This window comes from Lycorma delicatula, chromosome 1 (genome assembly GCF_047948215.1).
Source record: "Lycorma delicatula isolate Av1 chromosome 1, ASM4794821v1, whole genome shotgun sequence".
NCBI lineage: Eukaryota > Metazoa > Arthropoda > Insecta > Hemiptera > Fulgoridae > Lycorma > Lycorma delicatula.
The window spans coordinates 281,707,878-281,726,219 of record NC_134455.1 but is presented as its reverse complement, the minus strand read 5'-3'; the positions used below and the strand labels follow the sequence as shown (position 1 = coordinate 281,726,219).

Sequence of the window (18,342 nt, the reverse complement as noted above, 5' to 3'; positions counted from 1 at the left end):
CTTGACTTACAGAAAATATTTTCTACAAGTTTGTGTTTTAAATGATTAAATTTGTCATTATCATAATTCTTATTTCTTGTATTATTACTATTTTTTTTTTATTTCCTTCATCACATTGTTACGAAATATTTTTTTTCTTTTGTAAGAATATTATATAAATTATCTATACGTATCTATTATGATAGATTTTATATCTTTTTATAACTATTAGAATAATTATGATTTAATCCTTGATTTAAATTCACAATCCTAGTTTAAAACTCTTGAAAAATACACATAATAAAAAATGATGATAATAATCTTCTAAAGAAACAAACAAGTAAAATTTGATAACGCTGAGAGGATCCGAGAGATAATAAAATCTACTTAAATAATTTAGTTAAAATTCACAACCATCGGATGGCAGTAGCAGTAGCAGTAGCCTTATAAACCGTTGATTGGTTTTATATTGCTCATTGACTGAGAGTATCTCACAATGAAGTTTTAATATCTGACTAATTTTAATGTTATTACCATTATTCATCTGATGAGGTAGTGTGAAAAACGTTAGTGAAGTTTTTTACAAGGGGGAAAAGCATTAAGTGTTCATTAATTAAAGTATAAATATACACGCATATTGTTGGTGCTGAGTGATACAATAATGAACGCGTCTGTTTACTTTGATGGAATTACCAAAGAGTGCGGATTTAAAAAGAAAATTTACGACTAAATAAATATCATCTCCCACGTAACCACACTAGTAGGACAATAAATGACGAGGTTGCTTAATCCTGCATTCAAATCCGCTAGCCAAGGACAATTACCTTTCGTACTCTAAAGCCTACACCTCATTCTCAAATTATTTGTGCAGCCTTTTAACAATATGTTTAAGCAAGATTCTTACGTTAGACAAGACAAGAAAACAATTATTACAAGTCAATGAATGAGCATATACGCCATTCTATCAAAAGAAACTCCTTTACCAGACTGAAACTGAAAATAATCACGTACGATATTTCAGTATCTGTGTTTGTATTTATTAACTTTGTATTATTAAAGGTAATAAAATTTAGTCATTTCCCGAAAATCAAAATCGTTCGTCGAAGTAATTTAGATCCTAAAATAATACTTAATAATAACACTTTTTATATTATTTCTAGAATATACCGAAAAAAATTACGCTTGTAAGGCGCATTTATTAATATAATTTCGCAACATACCTAGCAAATCTAAGATGTTGTACGTGAAAGTTAACGGTGAAGATTAAACAAATGTATTAATAACTAACAGACCAAAATTTCCTTTAAATTAACTGTTCTTATTAACCATGTTTCTAACTGAGATCGCAATGACAATTAAAATAAATATAACTTAAAAAAATTGCCCTTGTATAGCAAAATTAATTCTACTCTTTTGTGACAGAAAATTAAAAAAAAATTTAAGCAAAAACTATTTCAAACTGAATTGTAACATTAAAAACAGACAAATAAGTGCTAAATACAAACAATTACAGGATTAAGGTTGGGAAAAATTAACTAAATTTTGTTGGATAGAAAATTTACGATTTTAATAAGTTACAAAAATAACTGAATAAAGGGTTAGAAACTAGTTAGCCAATAGTAGCGACCGCAATGAAGTTTTTAATTTAATAAAACATAAAATTTATCTAAAATAGAATTTATTTACCGTATTATAACATCCAAAAGCAAATCAAAGAACTGCGTAAATTATTACTAAACAATAAGTGTTGAGTTCGTTTTTTTTTTAAATAAAAGAGTTCAGTTAAAAGCATTTAAGGAAACAGAAAACGTAACTGAAGAAATTGATATTATTTTCCGACAACATTAACGCCAAAGAACAAATAAGTTAATTTTTTTTTTAACGTTACTATGTCGAAGAGGAAAATAATTGTTGTTTTGTCAGAGGACAGACATTTTTGATTCTTAGTTGCTAAACTGCAATTGTTATGTTGTTATATGTATATATAACCACATTTATATTCTTATGTTATTTTGAAAATAATAGGATAACACAAATGAGCATTTTAGATATTTGGTAGTATATCTGTCAATGGAGCTAAAAACTAGAACTGATGTTCAATCTTATTTATCACCTTTCTGTTAATCTGCAAAATTTAAACTAATGTTTAAACTGAATTAAACTTCATAAATGTAATCGAAAACTAGAGAATAGTTTTTCTCTCATTTTTGTTTATATTTAAACATAATTTAATTTTATATCCGCATGAAGCACACATAAATCTATCTAAAATCATCTACCAGTAACTACTTAATAAGTTCCCTTTCAGCAAGCTTGAAATTTCTGGCTAAACGATGTAGGAAGAATACTACTAATCAATCGTTACTTTTGAAAATCGTAAAAGCCGGTATTCCTTTCTTTTAGCTAAATAAGAAAGTGCATACAACACATATTAGACAATCATTATTTCAACGGGGATGGAGAGATATATAAAAATGAAAACGAGATTCATCACTAGTACAAACAATTTATGCGGAAAAATAATTTCATGCCATAATTCATAAAAGCAACAAATAATCCCCAATTCCTTTTTCACCATCTAGTAGACAGTATATAATAATAATGATAAAGATTTTAACTTAAAAAGAGGCCTATACTGCACATGCTCAAATAAATCGAACAATTATTGGAAAGTTTTACTGGATAACAAAAAATAGGCTAGTTGAATTTGATAATCAAATAAATACTTATGATTTGTAGATAATCACTGTCAAACAATGAAAATGTTTCGGGCTCAAGAATATCTTTGTCTGATATATTTCCATCTGTTGAATTCAAGAACACCATAAAAATGACCGATTAGCTCTTGCTTTAGAGATAAAATTACATATTATTTTTTATTGGATCTACATTTTTAGTTTGGGGATAATTTTGTTTTTGGAGTTGTCAAACCTGTTAAATGACGAAATATAACGTTCACCAGCTGTTTGTTGGTTACAAACATTATTACCATTACTGTGACTGTAAGTTTGATATTGTTAGCGCAGTAATTAGTACAGAATTTCTGGTTTTCGAGTCCTTTTGAAGTAAAAAATATGTTAAATCAAAATGCCACGAAAATGTGTAAATGTAATGAATACTTTTTGTTACATTTGTGGTGAAATAACATTTTTGTCACAGAAACGCAATCTGACGCCTATTTTGAAGACTGCCTATCATCATTATTTTGGTATGAGGGTAGGGGACCAGGATAAGTCATGGGCTCAACATATATCTTGCAACTCTTGTTTAGTTATAAAACGAGAATAGTGGAAAAATAAAAAACGATATATGGATTTTGCTGAGTCTATGGTTTGGGGAAAGCCTACAAACCATACAGATAACAGTTATTTCTACTTGACTTCACCTATAATTTATAATGATTTATAATGATTTTATAATGATTGTCAATGCAGAAAAGAGGAACAGTTCAGGACCCTAATCTTTTATCTGCTATTCGAACTATTCCACATTTACAGATATTTCACCTATGAACTGGAGAACTATCCACCACGATTTATGAGCTTAAAGTAGAAAATGAAGATAGTGTGGAATAGGAAGAAAGCCAACAAACCTTTCACATCCCATAACACCAATTTTGACGAAAAAGATGATAAACCACACAGACTGAGTCAAGTAGAATTGAGTGATCTCATTCGAGACCTTGATTTGTCGCAGCAGAAGGCAGAATTTCTAGGGTGTAGACTATAGCAATGGAATCTTCTCCAACGTGATGACAAGGTCTTACAGTACAGACATTGTCATAGGGATCTGCTTTCTTTCTTTGAAGAAAAACAATCCTGTTTTTTTGCTCCGACGTTAATGGCTTGGTGAATTATTTGAATTTGAATCATGATCCAACTGATAGGAGGCTGTTCATAGACTCCAAGCGTAGTTTGAAAGCGTATTACTTTACAACGGCAGCCGTCTTCCTTCTATTCCTGTTGGTCATGCAGTTCACATGAAGGTCCTCCGTTAAAGCTACTACTGGCTAGAAACGGATGGGGTGGTGTAGCGACCGGACACGCTACGAGGCGGGATCTTCTCCCCTCGGGGGGGAATCGAGTACTTTTAAGTACTTAAAAGACAAATTTCCTACATTAAGTGATGCAAAACATTAAGGAAGATAGTTTTGTAGATCCACAAATTCGAGAATTTGTAAAGGATCGTGCGTTTAACCAAATTTTGGAGCGGAAAAAAAATGAAGCTTGAGAAGCATTAAAGGGAGCCATTCATGGATTTTTAGGCAACAAAATAGATGAAAATTACAGTCAGTTGGTGACAGTACTTCTTAAAAATACCATCAATTTGGATTCAACATGTCGCAGAAACTTCATTTTCTCCTCTCACACTTGAAAGTGTTCCCTCGTAGTTGTGGAATTGTCAGTGATGAATACGGAAAAAGATTCCATCAGATATTTCTGTTATAAAACAAAGATATCAGGGCCACTGGAATGAAGCAATGTTTGCGAATTATTACTGATCTGTGTGTAGGGATTCTCCGGAACTCAGTTACAAGAGGAAAGCCGAAAGACAACGATCTTATGAAGCCACCACATGATTGTCCTCAGATCCAACCAACTGCCAGGCATTCTTCCATCAATTAAGAACTCTTAGAATTTAACTGTCATTAAAAAAATGTCAAATGGACTTTTTATGTTGTTGGCATACGTAATTAAAATGTATCGTTTTCTCTTAATCCGTAAAATTAGAATAATTCTACCTATTGTATATCACAGAAACTAGAGCTAATAAAACTTTTTCTTTGTCATATCTATTTTTATCAACCCAAAATTAGTAAGATTTACTGATGAACTGAAGGAAACATTAAAAAAAAAAAAAAATTGTTGCAGTGTAATAGAGAAATAAGAGTACAGTAACTAAACGACTGAAATATCATGACAGGTTGCACAAAAATTAGGCAATATTAATCAATCCTTTTTTTCAAAGTTTACCTCCATAGTTTGTTCGTGTTACAATAGCTAAACAATCAGGAACTACGTAGAAATCGTTTATATCTTCTTCGCTCATAATTTAGATGCATATATTATACTTACTGCCATTTCTAATAATACTTAGAAACAAGTTACTATAAGAAGTTAAATGTTACCAACAGTAAATACGTGGTAGGAATGCCATCATTATAGAGGGGCAGACTTTCATGAACTTGTCTGACTGGGTGTTACACACTTTCTCTTTCACTCCCAAAAGTTACTTATACCTTTATTCGTTATTCTTCGTGGAAGATAAATAAACACAATATTCAGTTTTCATGGAAAAATATTTGCTGGAAAATTTGTATTTCAATTTTAATGCCGGTTTATTTCTGAAATATGATGATAAATAATCACCATCCCATATTTAACTTTTTTTGTTTCATTAGAGATTATTTGATTTAAAAATAATGATTCAGCACTGAAAAAAATGATAATTTTTAAGACGAAAATAATATTTGCTTCTTGTATTGCAAGCGGATTATATTTTATTCTTATGTTTTATTATCTGATATAAATAAATGTAAATATTATAAAAAAGAAAATTACATAAATATTATATTATTTATAATATAAATGTAGATATAAATATTATCTGATTATTATAAATATTTAAATATTTTAGAAGATAAGCACTAAAGATTTGATATTGACATTAAGCTTTTGAATCTTGTCTAAAGTAACGGTGAGAAACAGATTTGTTAACTAATCTTATATTCCACTTGTTCTTTTCAGATAATTATATAAATCTATAATAATCAGAAGAATTGAATTAATAATTAAATTTGAATAACAGCAGAACAACCAAAATCGTTTGATAATATTTGGTAATTCGTAAAATATTAAATTTATAAAGTTCTGGTAGTAAGACTCCGTTCAATTATACTGGATCCTATTTAATGGAATTCTCGCGAACGAGATTTATCGCATGGTTTTTCTAGTCAATAGATCAAATTGTATTTTTATGCGCTATACTTTGTCCGGTTAAATTTTAAAATTTTTTTCGTAAAATTATGGTTGGAATGAATATTCTAATAATAAGTAGTCAGCAATATTATACTTGAATTAAAGTAGGCATGGGATTGTTTTATCAGGACGAAAGTGATTTTTTTTGCACACTTCTCAAATGGTTTACAATATTCAGTCATAGTTGCAGTGTTCCTTAAACAATACAGTTGTACAAGTTAGCATTTAAGTGTCAAGTTCACTCAGTTCAAATATCCATTCAAAGTAGTAGGATAGTTCAAAAGGCTTTTCTACGTCTTAAGCCCCAAAAAAGCAGCTACCATTCTCCCTCTCGTTTAATGACAAATTCAACAAAATGTATAAAATGTTAAATATCATACGAAGAAAAATAAAATATCATTTTCTCCTACAAGTTACCTTTATTTTAATGATTCCTCTGATCTCTCAACAGTAAAACAACAAGACCAACTACAATCATTACATAATTTTCTCAAAACTTTGATTTTATGAATAGATGTTTGTATGTGGGCGTGTATTGAATTAAGAAATTGATATTCAACGTGCACGCGTAAATAACATGTTTGGGTGATAAAGATGAACAAAAATTTAAACCGAAGTTTCAGAGAAGGAATACGGTGAATGTTAATGATTAAAATAACGTTTCATTGTATTCATTTTTAGAATCCTTACAACTTCCGCATTGGCAGTTAACTGACACACTTGTAGGTGACATTAACGGAGGTTTATCATTCACAAATACCAGGCAACGGTTCGTAAAATGGATCGAATGAACGGGTATAAACAGCACGTTTTAATTATACATGGTCTACGATCGGTAGTTAGAACAGTAATACTTTCCTAGAATGGACTTTGTTAAATCTAATTCCAAATATGTTAAGAAGTTCTCAAATTATTATTAGTCTGTATGCTGACTAAATAAGTAATACGATTAATTGCATCCAACATCTCTTAAACGTAACAATAAAATGCTTAGATAGTACAATATTAAATAACAACTATTTTACACTTATAGACTACATATACGCTGTATTTATAAAATCCTTTTCGTTTAAAGATTCAAATAAGAAAATATTTTAGAGTATTTCTTACGTATGTCGTTAAGATAAAAAAAAAATAAATAAATAGAGACTCTATTCCTCTAATATTTTAAAGTTCTTCTGTATTTAAGTTTTTTTTAAATCTTCCCTCGAAATGTTAAAATATCTTAGAAATAAATAATTATGGTGTAAGAGACGAGAAAAAAAAATTAAATTAGGTCTTCTTTTATGGACATATAAGATAGTTCAATAACTCTGTGAATTTTTGGTCAAACGTACTCAAAAGTAATTGAAGTTAAGATTAACAACAACCATGGAAAAAAAATGTATATTGTTAAATGATGATGTTTATTGTCGCATAAAATATTTATTATAGTAATATCCTAGTGCCTATCGCGTATTACGTGCATACTGATTCCTGTATTCATAAAAACGAACAAAAAAGTTTACAAAGAATGTAATATTACGAAAGGAGTCTTACCAAAACACTTTTAATTAGTTATTTCTCTACTTGTTTCCGTTTTCGTTAGTAATGAAATGCATGATTCACAATGTTTGGTTTTTAATGAATGAATAAAAACAAGGTAAAAAGAGGGATTAAGCATTTTACCTATACAAATACTCGTACATAGATATATATTACTTACACAGACACAAATCATATTTATAATAAAACTAGGAAGTACTCGTAAAATTAAAAAAATAAGACTTTCTTTATCACAAGCGGATTTATCACAAGTAGGCCTATCAAAAAACCGTTAATACAGTTATGATTACTATTACAACAATAATTGCGTGGAAATCACAATTAATCTATACGGTACTTTTTACAACAATTTCTTTAAATAATAATTATTACTCTTCATTAACGTTTGCTGAATGCTTTTGGTTCTCATTGTAAAATTAAATAACTATATAACAGTATTAGTAAAAAATATGTAACGTCATTTATGATTCGCGAAATAAGATAATATAAATCTCGCATCTATGTAAAAATTGAAGCCAACCTGCTTGTTATATCATCAATCCTGAACTGCTGATCCGTTTTTAAGGTAATTCAAAAATTCATTTAGTATTTGCTCCGATTCCAACATACAACGTAAGATATAGGCATAAAATTTCAAAAAATATGCCTAAAACTTACAAATTATCGTATTGAAAGGAAAAATAAAATAGAATAAAATTATCATCAGCTGGGACTAGGATAATGTAATAAGTAAAGTTGTCAGAGGAATAATCGCCCTACGATGATCAGAGCAATGTTGAAAATGAAATGCCTGTAACATCGGAACATGCTTTGGGAATCAGCAGGAGCAGTGTCAATTGGATACACTTATATAAGAGGAATGAATGTTTCTCTGTCTAATTAATAATAATTTATTTGTCTTTTTGCCTCCTTGCACACCCATTTAAAGAAAGTAGCCTATTTTATTTTCATAAAAATTGCTGAAAAGACTATACAAATACTGATTATACTAATCATGAAAGCTTGATTGTCATGTACACACACCTTCTTTATTGGATGACAAGGTGAAGTAAAATAGTTAATAAATAATAGAATACTGTGTAATACACTTTTAATATTGTACAGTAGTTTCTAAATTTTCTTCTTAATATTTTACGGCGTTGAAAAAATTGGATACATTTTATACGTCTAATTGGATTACAAATCATTAAATATTATAAATGCTCTATTATTAAAATGTGACTATTCGTTATTCAAAAACTGTTCAATAAATTACCACAAACAAAGCCAAATATTCTTTTTGCCTCAAATAACTGGTTGATCATGCCCTTCAATTACTACTACTATTGTAACAAACAACTTATGGATTGTTGATTGTAAAGAAATAATAATGAATAAACGGTTTGAACGTTCATTAAAATACCTAAGAGGGCAATAAATTCGGTAATCGAATCGTGGTCTCTTCCAGTACTCATAATTGATTGAATTAAGACAACGAAAATTATGCTCAAACGAAATTTTAATTTACTGTATAATAATAAAAGTTCGGTTTTTAATTTTTCAGTCAACCATTATCTCATAAACATTTTGAACACCAAATCTTTACCTGTGCATATAAAAGTCTTAATAAGAAAGTTTTTGATGCTGATCAGTCAACAGATTGTACAGTTTTACTTTAGCAAGTAAATCAATTCTTTCTTTATTTTTTTTTAAATCTCCCAAAAATTAAGCCATAATATATCCGGTTTGTCTATAAGAAAATGTTTTAAACAAATTGTGAATCATTCAATCGGAAGCAAAAATGTAAATACTTTAAAGGTTATCTAAGATTAAAATTTATTTCTCAGACACTTATTCAAAAATAAGATTACATAATTATAATAGTTATTAATATTTGTTGTATCTCAACCCTCCTTTTAATTTTTTCGACACAGACTTAAATGGAAGAGAATAATTGAGCCATAATTACTTCATCTTTGTTTGTACGACAAACCTTATCGAGTGCTGTTAGGTTTTCTATACATTTTAATGGTAAATGATGAAATTCAAATCGTCTTCCAGTATATTGGTATATGTATAATCTATACGTATAATACGTATAGTCTACACTATACGTACTAGTATACGTATATACTATACGTATACTATAGTATAGCATCTATACTATACGTACTAGTCTAATTTTCACGTATCATTTTTTAAACATACATTTTTTTATAAAAAAATAAATAAACTGAATACCTCATAAAAAATAGCAAAGCATTCTTAATTAAATAAAGCCTACATAGATAATTTACACTAAACGAAGATCTTTATTTTATAAAGAGAAAGCTAACCTTTTGTAGATAGTGTTTTTTATTGTTTTATTTAATATTATTTAAGAACTTCACAAGAATAAAGCTCAACATTAACGGCTTAAATTTGCTGATAAAACCGTTACATTATTGAAGCTGGATGGCAGGTCAGCGTTCCAGTTATCTCTATGATACCTTGCAGATACTATGCAACTGCACAATTATTATAAGTCTGAATGAGTGTTCGGTAATAGAATCTAACTTGTAGACCTAGAGATAATAATGTCGGTAAGTCGTTTCATTACAATCAAACCCAAATTTGTTGGCTTAAATTTAACGCTTCTTTGATATATTGTCAACACAGCTACGATTAATAATAAAATATTATATAATTAATATATAACTAACAAATCATTATATACATAATTAATATATAACGGTAAATAAATTTAACACTTTACATTTTGCATTGTAGAATTAAAAAAGCTACTCAAATATATTTCTAATTCAATGGATAGAAATTGGTATTCTGTACTACCGTTTACAAAATTAATGTTTCGCTTGCTATAAGAGGCTAATTTAAAAAGTAATATATATATATGATGGCAAGAAAATTATGACAATAACAACACTTAGATATTAGAAAGTCACGAAATTTTACCATCACAAGTTTTATGTGCATTCTAATAATTTACAGCATACTAAGATGTAGTTTTGTACAGTTGATACTTTAAAAACTATTAAAGAATTTAAGATACTGGTAGATAGATGCATCTTCAGGTGGATTAAACAATCAGTTTTAATCATCTTTAATCGGGCATGTATAATGTGAAAGGTTAATTTATAAAAATAAACTCTTCGCTGGCCTAGGTGCTTCTCAACAAACTGCGATAAATTTATAATAAAATTTAACCTTTATTTTTTTCATCATAATTTTAATAAAATGATAAGAAATCACAAAAGAAAAACTGCACTTTATGTCGAAAATTTCATAAGCAGTCTGATCAGATCTTAAAATATGTAAAGGTCATCAATACCAAAGTTATTCAAAGTTCACTTTCTACTATGTTTGAACTATAGTCAATTATATTTTATCTTCTTGCATAACATATTTCGCCAACATAACATCACTGTTGATTGAGTATGAGAAATATTGTATTTGGAATATTCAATGGGGTATTAAAACAAGGGTGAAAATAAAGTAGTAGTAACTTAATGACTCAGATAATAACTTGATGACTTGATACATAGCTTCTTATTGTACCTGAATACACTTCCCAGCGTTTTCAGAATAACGTACGAGTATTTTGCATAACCGATTAAAAAGACAATAACGTAATTATCGAAATACAACAAACGTGTTTATCAAGACACCTACTATCGTATTGTACGTTATTAATTGTTATTGTCGTACTACCTCATTGAATATTAATTCTTTAGAAACTCTACTAAGGAGATCCCCTGAGTCCCCCAACAATCACAAAAGGACTAAATAAAGATAAATTCCCTTCTTTCTTCTTTATCACCAAATATTTTGGTATCGCTTCACTACCACTTTGGCTTCTTATACTATTTCCTCTTATACACCTCCTACACTCAGTGGTGTTGCGACTTTTGCGAAGTGCAACCGTATCCCAAGGTGGAAACTATCGTGCCGATGGGTGGACGGCTCTAAGTAGTGAGTCTTAAACGATGTTCTCTGGGCAAACCCAGTTATATTTTGCTCTAGCTCAGTATGCGTGCGCTCTGTTGGAGTGGTCCGTCATATCACCGGTATTCGTGGGAACCGTATGGCAGTCCCTAATAAAACGTTTCGGTGGTTGTTGGTCCACATGAAAAAACAACAAACCGGGGAGTCTGAAGAGACTTTGACCGACGTTGTCGGCTGAAGATGTGTCAAGTGAAATGGATATAAGAAATGTACCACAGAGTGGCAAGTTAACAAGTGTACGGTTTCTTAGTTAAATACAATACGGAAGATAAATTCTTTGCAAAGGTTTCTTTCTCTCTGATAAATAAGTGCGTGATAACAGGCTTTGGGTCTCAAAAATCTGTTAAGAAGATTAGAAGTGGCACACTACTGTTAAGTGGTATACTGTAAGTATTTAACAAAGACCAATATCGAAAACTCCTAGTCCTTAAGAATGTAGAGAAGGATGCAGTGATAGCAACCCCATAATACGCCAAACTTTAACAAGGGAGTAATTTTTTACCGTGACTCGGCCGGTAACGAACTAGCGGAGATATCAGAAGAGCTTCACATCTGTTCAAAGGATTATGAGGAAGGAGAATGGTGTAGATGTACCAACGTTCTCATTCATTCTAATTTGTCTGCTACTACCGTTCTTGATCGAATAAAGGTTGATTATCTTTCTGTTCGTGTGCGATCGTATACACCAAACCCACGACGTTGTTTTCAATGCCAGGGTTTTGATCACATCAAAACTGGTCAACAAAAGGAACAGGTTTGTGCACATTGCAGCCGTACGGAACACGAAGATAGCACATGCGCCTTTTCATGTCTACAAACTCTGGAAATGCTTCATGTCCCACGTCCTTGAAATGCCCCTATTTAAGGAAGAAAAAGCCATATTAAAGATCTCTACTGAGCAGAAAGTGACCAGTTGCTATTTCAGGCAATGATCACGCAGACAGTGCGGCAAAAGAGGCTTATTTTTAGTCTACATTTACCAATCGCATTACTTCTAACAGTCTTGTTTGTTTCCTGAAGAGGGTAGTTCACGATGATTAGCATAGTTTATGGGTTGGTACTATTAACAATAAACTACATCCAATTAAGTGTCACCGTAGAGCTCATCATGCAGAAATATACCATCCAGAGGGGATTATTGTTTGCCGTTTGCGAATAGTACGCACTGAGCTCACTCCTGGATATCTGAAGACACAAACAGATGCACCCATTTTTTGCATGCTGCGACTGCCAACATACAGTGCACCATATCCTTGTGGATTGTATCTGTTATGTGGCATTGCTCGCAAGTTTAACCAAAGAGCGAACTACAACACGCGAACTATTATAGGAGATAATAAAATGTAGTTATTTTATGTTTTACGATTTCTTAGGGCCGTCAATTTATTTTCAGTATTTGAATTACTGTAGTGTGTTTCAGCTATTAATGCCGTTTTTCGTAAAGCAGATGGTAATTTTATTATTTGAATCGAGATATATAATTTGATATATCTTTGTTTATTTCAACAAATATATTGTGTCCGATCGATGATAACGCGAAAGTACATTGTACTTTTTCAATGTTACTCCGTTATATCTGGTGATCTACATATTATTACGGTTATTTAGTTTTGCACTGAAGAGAGATAGATTTCCATTATTAATAGACTTTATTGATCATACTTCAAACAAAAATCTGGTACGAGTTCTATGATTACGAAGTATTAACATTATCGTATTGTGCTAACAAGTAACTATAAAAGTCACCTATTTCGTATAACCTTTGTAGTTTTAGTACATATTTTACTGATAATAAGTATTATGTCAATTACGAGCTATCATTGTAATTCCTAAACCGTATTTGCTACCGTAATATTTTCTTACGAAGCCTTTCGACTGATTCAACCAATATTTACTACTAAACCAACAAATGTAGTTACATCGGCAGAGATAAAGGCGCATCAAAAACTATGACTGTATTTCTTATCTATTTTTCAATATTGCTGGAATAAATGGCAAGAAGCACTGTTTTTTTTTCCTAATCAGTTAGTACGGATATGGAATCAGAAAGAAAATAATAAAAGATCATGTTAATCTTTTCGGAACCACAATATTTTTTTCGCTGGCCTATCTATTTTTTAAATAACACCTGAATGTTGCAGAAAAAGTAAACAAACTTTAATTCACCCATATTAGCTACAAAGTGGTGGCTACAACTGGAAAACGTTAGATTCAGGTTTCTTTGGACACAAGATGAATTATTTCATGTATTTTCATTTAAATGATATTTTTTGTTTAAATTGAATTTTAAAATATTTTTCATTTTTATCTTAATAAAAATCCAGACAAAGTTTTCCGGCTTTTTGTCTATTAAGAATCGAAAGAGAAAATAGGCATTCTGCCATAAACTTCCATTTGAAACTCTGCTACATAAATCTTAATTTGACTGGATGTGATATGCTAAAATCCATAAAAAGGAATCGATCCTGCCTAAAATATTTATAAATTTTATCAATCAATTAATTATCTTAACAATGTTTCTCGCGTAACCTAATTTCAAATATCTGATAGAAAACTGAATTATGAAACAAATTAAACGTTGAATAACTTATATTAGTTAATAAAATATTTACCATTTCAATTGCAGTAGGATTAATTAAAATATACCTTATTGCTGTAAACTAACTATTAAACATAAATTGAATTTTGTGATTTCCTTATTACTTTCACAACTTGCGGCCGTTTAATTCCTCCATAAGGTTTGGTAATAAAATCCGCTAATCACTAACAGACAGCATATTTTGGACATTTCATATTTTTACACTAAGCGTTTGAATAAGTTTCAGTAACACTACTACTCTATTATTAAATGTAATGACTAAATTTTACGCAATATTAATTAATGCTGCTCCTTCATCCCGGCTATCTATAAAGTACAGTATATTACACTCAGTAGGTTCTTTTATCAATGTTTTTATTTATAAATTAAACAAAATATTTTCTCCGACAACTCCATCAAATATATTATTTTACAATTAAATTTATATAACGTTAATTAAATAAAAGATTACACAGTTTGATAAATCTCTTGCAGATACGATAAAATATTGTTAATAGTTATTGCTAACATTCATTTATAATTAGAAAAGTGAAGTCGGTTATTTAAAATGTTCTTGTAATTATCAAGTGAATTTTCTAATAGCCCTTATTAAAGAAGTCAAGTTTAATAAATATAAATTTTCGTCATAACTGTAAAAGGGTTATATATTTTTTTAAATGGAGAAACGTGTTTTATCCTGCACGTTTGGCATTTTTAGTCTGTAAAAAAAAAAAACAAGTAAATGAAAATTCTAAAATTGTGTGTAGGAAACATTTTGTACATCTTTATCCCAGTGGATGCATAATGTATATCACCGCAGTGAAAAGACCATTGTTTCAAGAACCTTCGACCCTCAGATGCCATCAAACGCGATAGACGAGCTAGATCCGCCTTGCTTTAGGAAATGCATATAAAATGTCTCTTCATCATATTATGCCTATGTATTTCGCATAATTTCAGATATCATCTTGTTCTTGTCAACGATCATGCAAACAAGTTGCACCGCCTTTTTCGTAGTTCAACACTACGCAAGCAACTGTTCGCCAATGCGACCCTCACGTTAAACTAACGAGACGGACATAATTTACAGCGACTCAGCGAGATAAAATCTTATTCACCGAGTACTTTGAGTAGCAAAATACAGAACAAAGCTGAATTATTCCGTGGAATACTTAGATTATAATGAAAAACGGATAGGTTGATGAAAACGAATGAATTAATTTAAATTTGAAAAAGAAATATGCTGATTTCGAAAAAGTTAAGATGTGTGATTGAATACTTTGCTGGGGGTATATGTTTTGTAAACTGAAAAAATTTAGTTGTAGACATTATGAGCATAAATTTTGTGGCTTTGAATTCGAACTTTTGAGTGAAAATTATTTTTAAAATTACGTTCAGTTTTGTTTTTTTATATGTAAACCGATATATGTATAAATTAGGGATTAAATTTACACTTCCTAGTTATTTTAAGAAGAACATTAAAACTACACTATAAAATTATTAGAATTCCTGTTAGAGGATACGTTATTTCTCTGTATGTGTTTTTGAAAACTAGAATAGAAGAAAGTGCTGGAAACAGCTGAATTTATAAAAGAAAGAGAAAATTGTACTGTGGTAAAAAATATCTTTTATTTGTTCTTCCAAAGGGGCTTGCTAACTGTCGTTAGTCATAATATTAGGATTTAACGTTTAATTTTAGCTAACAAAATTTGGACTTGGAAAAACAATTTTCATAACGTGGTTTAACTGTTGATTACTTACTTTTAAAACATAAAAATAATGTATCTTCTGATATGTTTAATTTTTTTTTTAAATCTGTGAGAAAGTTAAGTGAACTTCCATTGGTTATTTTCACATCGGAGGATAATGCTAAAAATAATCAGGATAAGCTGACACATATTTTCATTTCTGTTCTTAAAAACATTTTTCTTATTAATTAGAAATTCATTTACATTCAATAATCCTTAAAAACGAAACATAAATCTTCATCACCTAAATTAGTGAAAAAAACAAAAAACATTACTTTGCTGTAAAACAAGTTTTTCTTTTAAATATTCCAAAAGATAGTGTTGATTTTATCTTATAATAGCACCATTTCATTTAATCAACCAGTATTCTAAAGGTTTTCTTCTGCAACTCATTATAATATCTAATCTGAAATCAGATTGAATACGGCTCGATTAAAATCGTTGTTTGAAAGAGGAAAACGTAAGTACATTTATTTCTGGAAAAAATAGTACATAATCTAAATAACATAATTATAACTTACGTGTCCTATGTGACGTTTAAGCTCTTCTGTTTTTGGGTCTCTCATTGGGTTATCAAAGCCGCATAATCCGATTCTGTAGACAAAAATAAATACAATTAATTTAACACTATTAAAAAATGTATTTATTTCGTACTTAATTACAAAAAAAAACCTTAGCTGACTGTGTAACTTTTAAGTGAAACGATTTGGAGAATGACAGCTGATTGGAGATCCTTTGATTGTAAAAAACATCTGCTCGTACAAAATTTCAAAAATCCGGATTACATAAAAATATTAAAAGTCGCTGCATAGGCCGTAATTCAATATAAAAAAAAAAATTAATATACATTGTTCCATTGCAATGATTATTTTATTTAACGGCTAACGTATTACAAAAGCAAATAATTAGAAAAATTTAGTACTTAATTGTTCATAACTATTGCGTTACTGCTTGTTGTACCAGTTCTTACTCATAAATAATCAAATTTTTCATAGTTATATGATCCAAATAAAATAAATGATATAAAATAATATTAACAAGCTACTGATAAGTACAAAAAGAAAAATTCTGATCCGTTAACCAATTTTTTTTAGTAAAAATCAATAGTTAAAATAAAATTAACATAATTGTTTACAAAAAACAGACTTTTAAAACATGAAAATATGGTTCCAATACTCTTAAGTTTTTCAAATTTTGTCATGATGTTCAACCGAATTACTGACAGATAACATTTCCTTTATCCAGTATTAAGTATTTACAACCATCATTCAGTAGCATTGAAACGGTTATATGCGATAAACCGAATACAAGTTCTTCTTGAGAATGCCCTGAACGTTCCAAAGTTTAAGTAAGCTTTCCATGTTAAACTTACAATGGAAAAGAAAAAGTGAAGCTGTTGCTTTCCTTACTGATCCAAACAAACTTATAGATCAGTATCCCAAGCTCTCTGAAATGCACGAAATATTCAGCCCTTAGTGTCAATTTTTCATTAATAATCACAGGCATCGGCTGAACAGCGGCTATTTTACTATCAGAGAAGCCAAATCTTGACAGGTAAATCAAGACCTCATCTGCTTTACATAAATCACTAACGTAAAAGGAGAGGGGCAGACAGTATAATGAAACAAAATTAATAAACCGCTTTCGTCGAGGAACAGTGTATAACACATCTCTTTTCAATAGGTGAGCGCAACCATCTTACATTTTACGCAATAATTTAAAACAGCAGAAATATAAAAGTAGAAGATATAGTTCTTAAAAAATAATAGCATAAATTAATAGCGATGTATAACGTACCCATTTAAACTAAACATCCATATTAGTTTCATTTTAAATTTATACTGCTCTGACATACAGTCTATAAATTTATTTTAGCGTTTACAATAAAATCAACACGATTATAAGCAAAAGGCAGCTCTTGGCCTGTCTCGTTCAAGGCAGACTGGAAAACTGCGATGAATTCCAGATGAGACCTACCGACAACTGACCGACCGTTACGCTCAGCCTATAACCAAGGTGAGCAACTATAGCTCTTGCGGACATACAGGGTAGTAACTCTGCTCTAAATTAGATACATTAGTTTTATTACAACCGATTAAAATTAAAATTTACAGATACTGTTTCATTTTTATCCTTCCCTATTCCGTCTGATATATATATACACACATATCATGAAAGGCAAAATGATATTTATTTAAACAAAGCAGTCTTTTTTAAAAAAGATAATAATAATAACAACAATAATAGAAGTAAAATACTGTTTTGGAATCAGAGTAAAAACATAAAGCAAAAAAACGTTTACATAATAAACAATACGTAAGTATATTATTTCAGACAAAGTTGTCTTTCAGTCTTACAACTTTCAAAAAAAATGCCAACGAAAATAGAATAAACAAAATAATGTTTATGTTCAGAATAATAATTCTGAACAAAAACTAATTTCATAACTTCACACAAAGTTTATTAATTAATTATTATCATTCTTTCTCTAAAAAAAAAGTTTTGAAAGGCACATTAATGCAAATCAACT

General features: G+C 29.8%; 1 protein-coding gene across 2 annotated transcripts in view; it reads right to left on the bottom strand.

Moving 5' to 3' along the window:
• The window catches only part of exp (expansion), a 300,441-nt gene that overhangs the window by 47,431 nt on the left and 234,668 nt on the right, over positions 1 to 18,342 (bottom strand). For both annotated transcript variants that reach the window (XM_075378561.1, XM_075378570.1), the window contains one exon: positions 16,334 to 16,406. In XM_075378561.1, the coding sequence (XP_075234676.1) occupies positions 16,334 to 16,406 (73 nt within the window). The remainder of the gene's footprint in view (positions 1 to 16,333; positions 16,407 to 18,342) is intronic.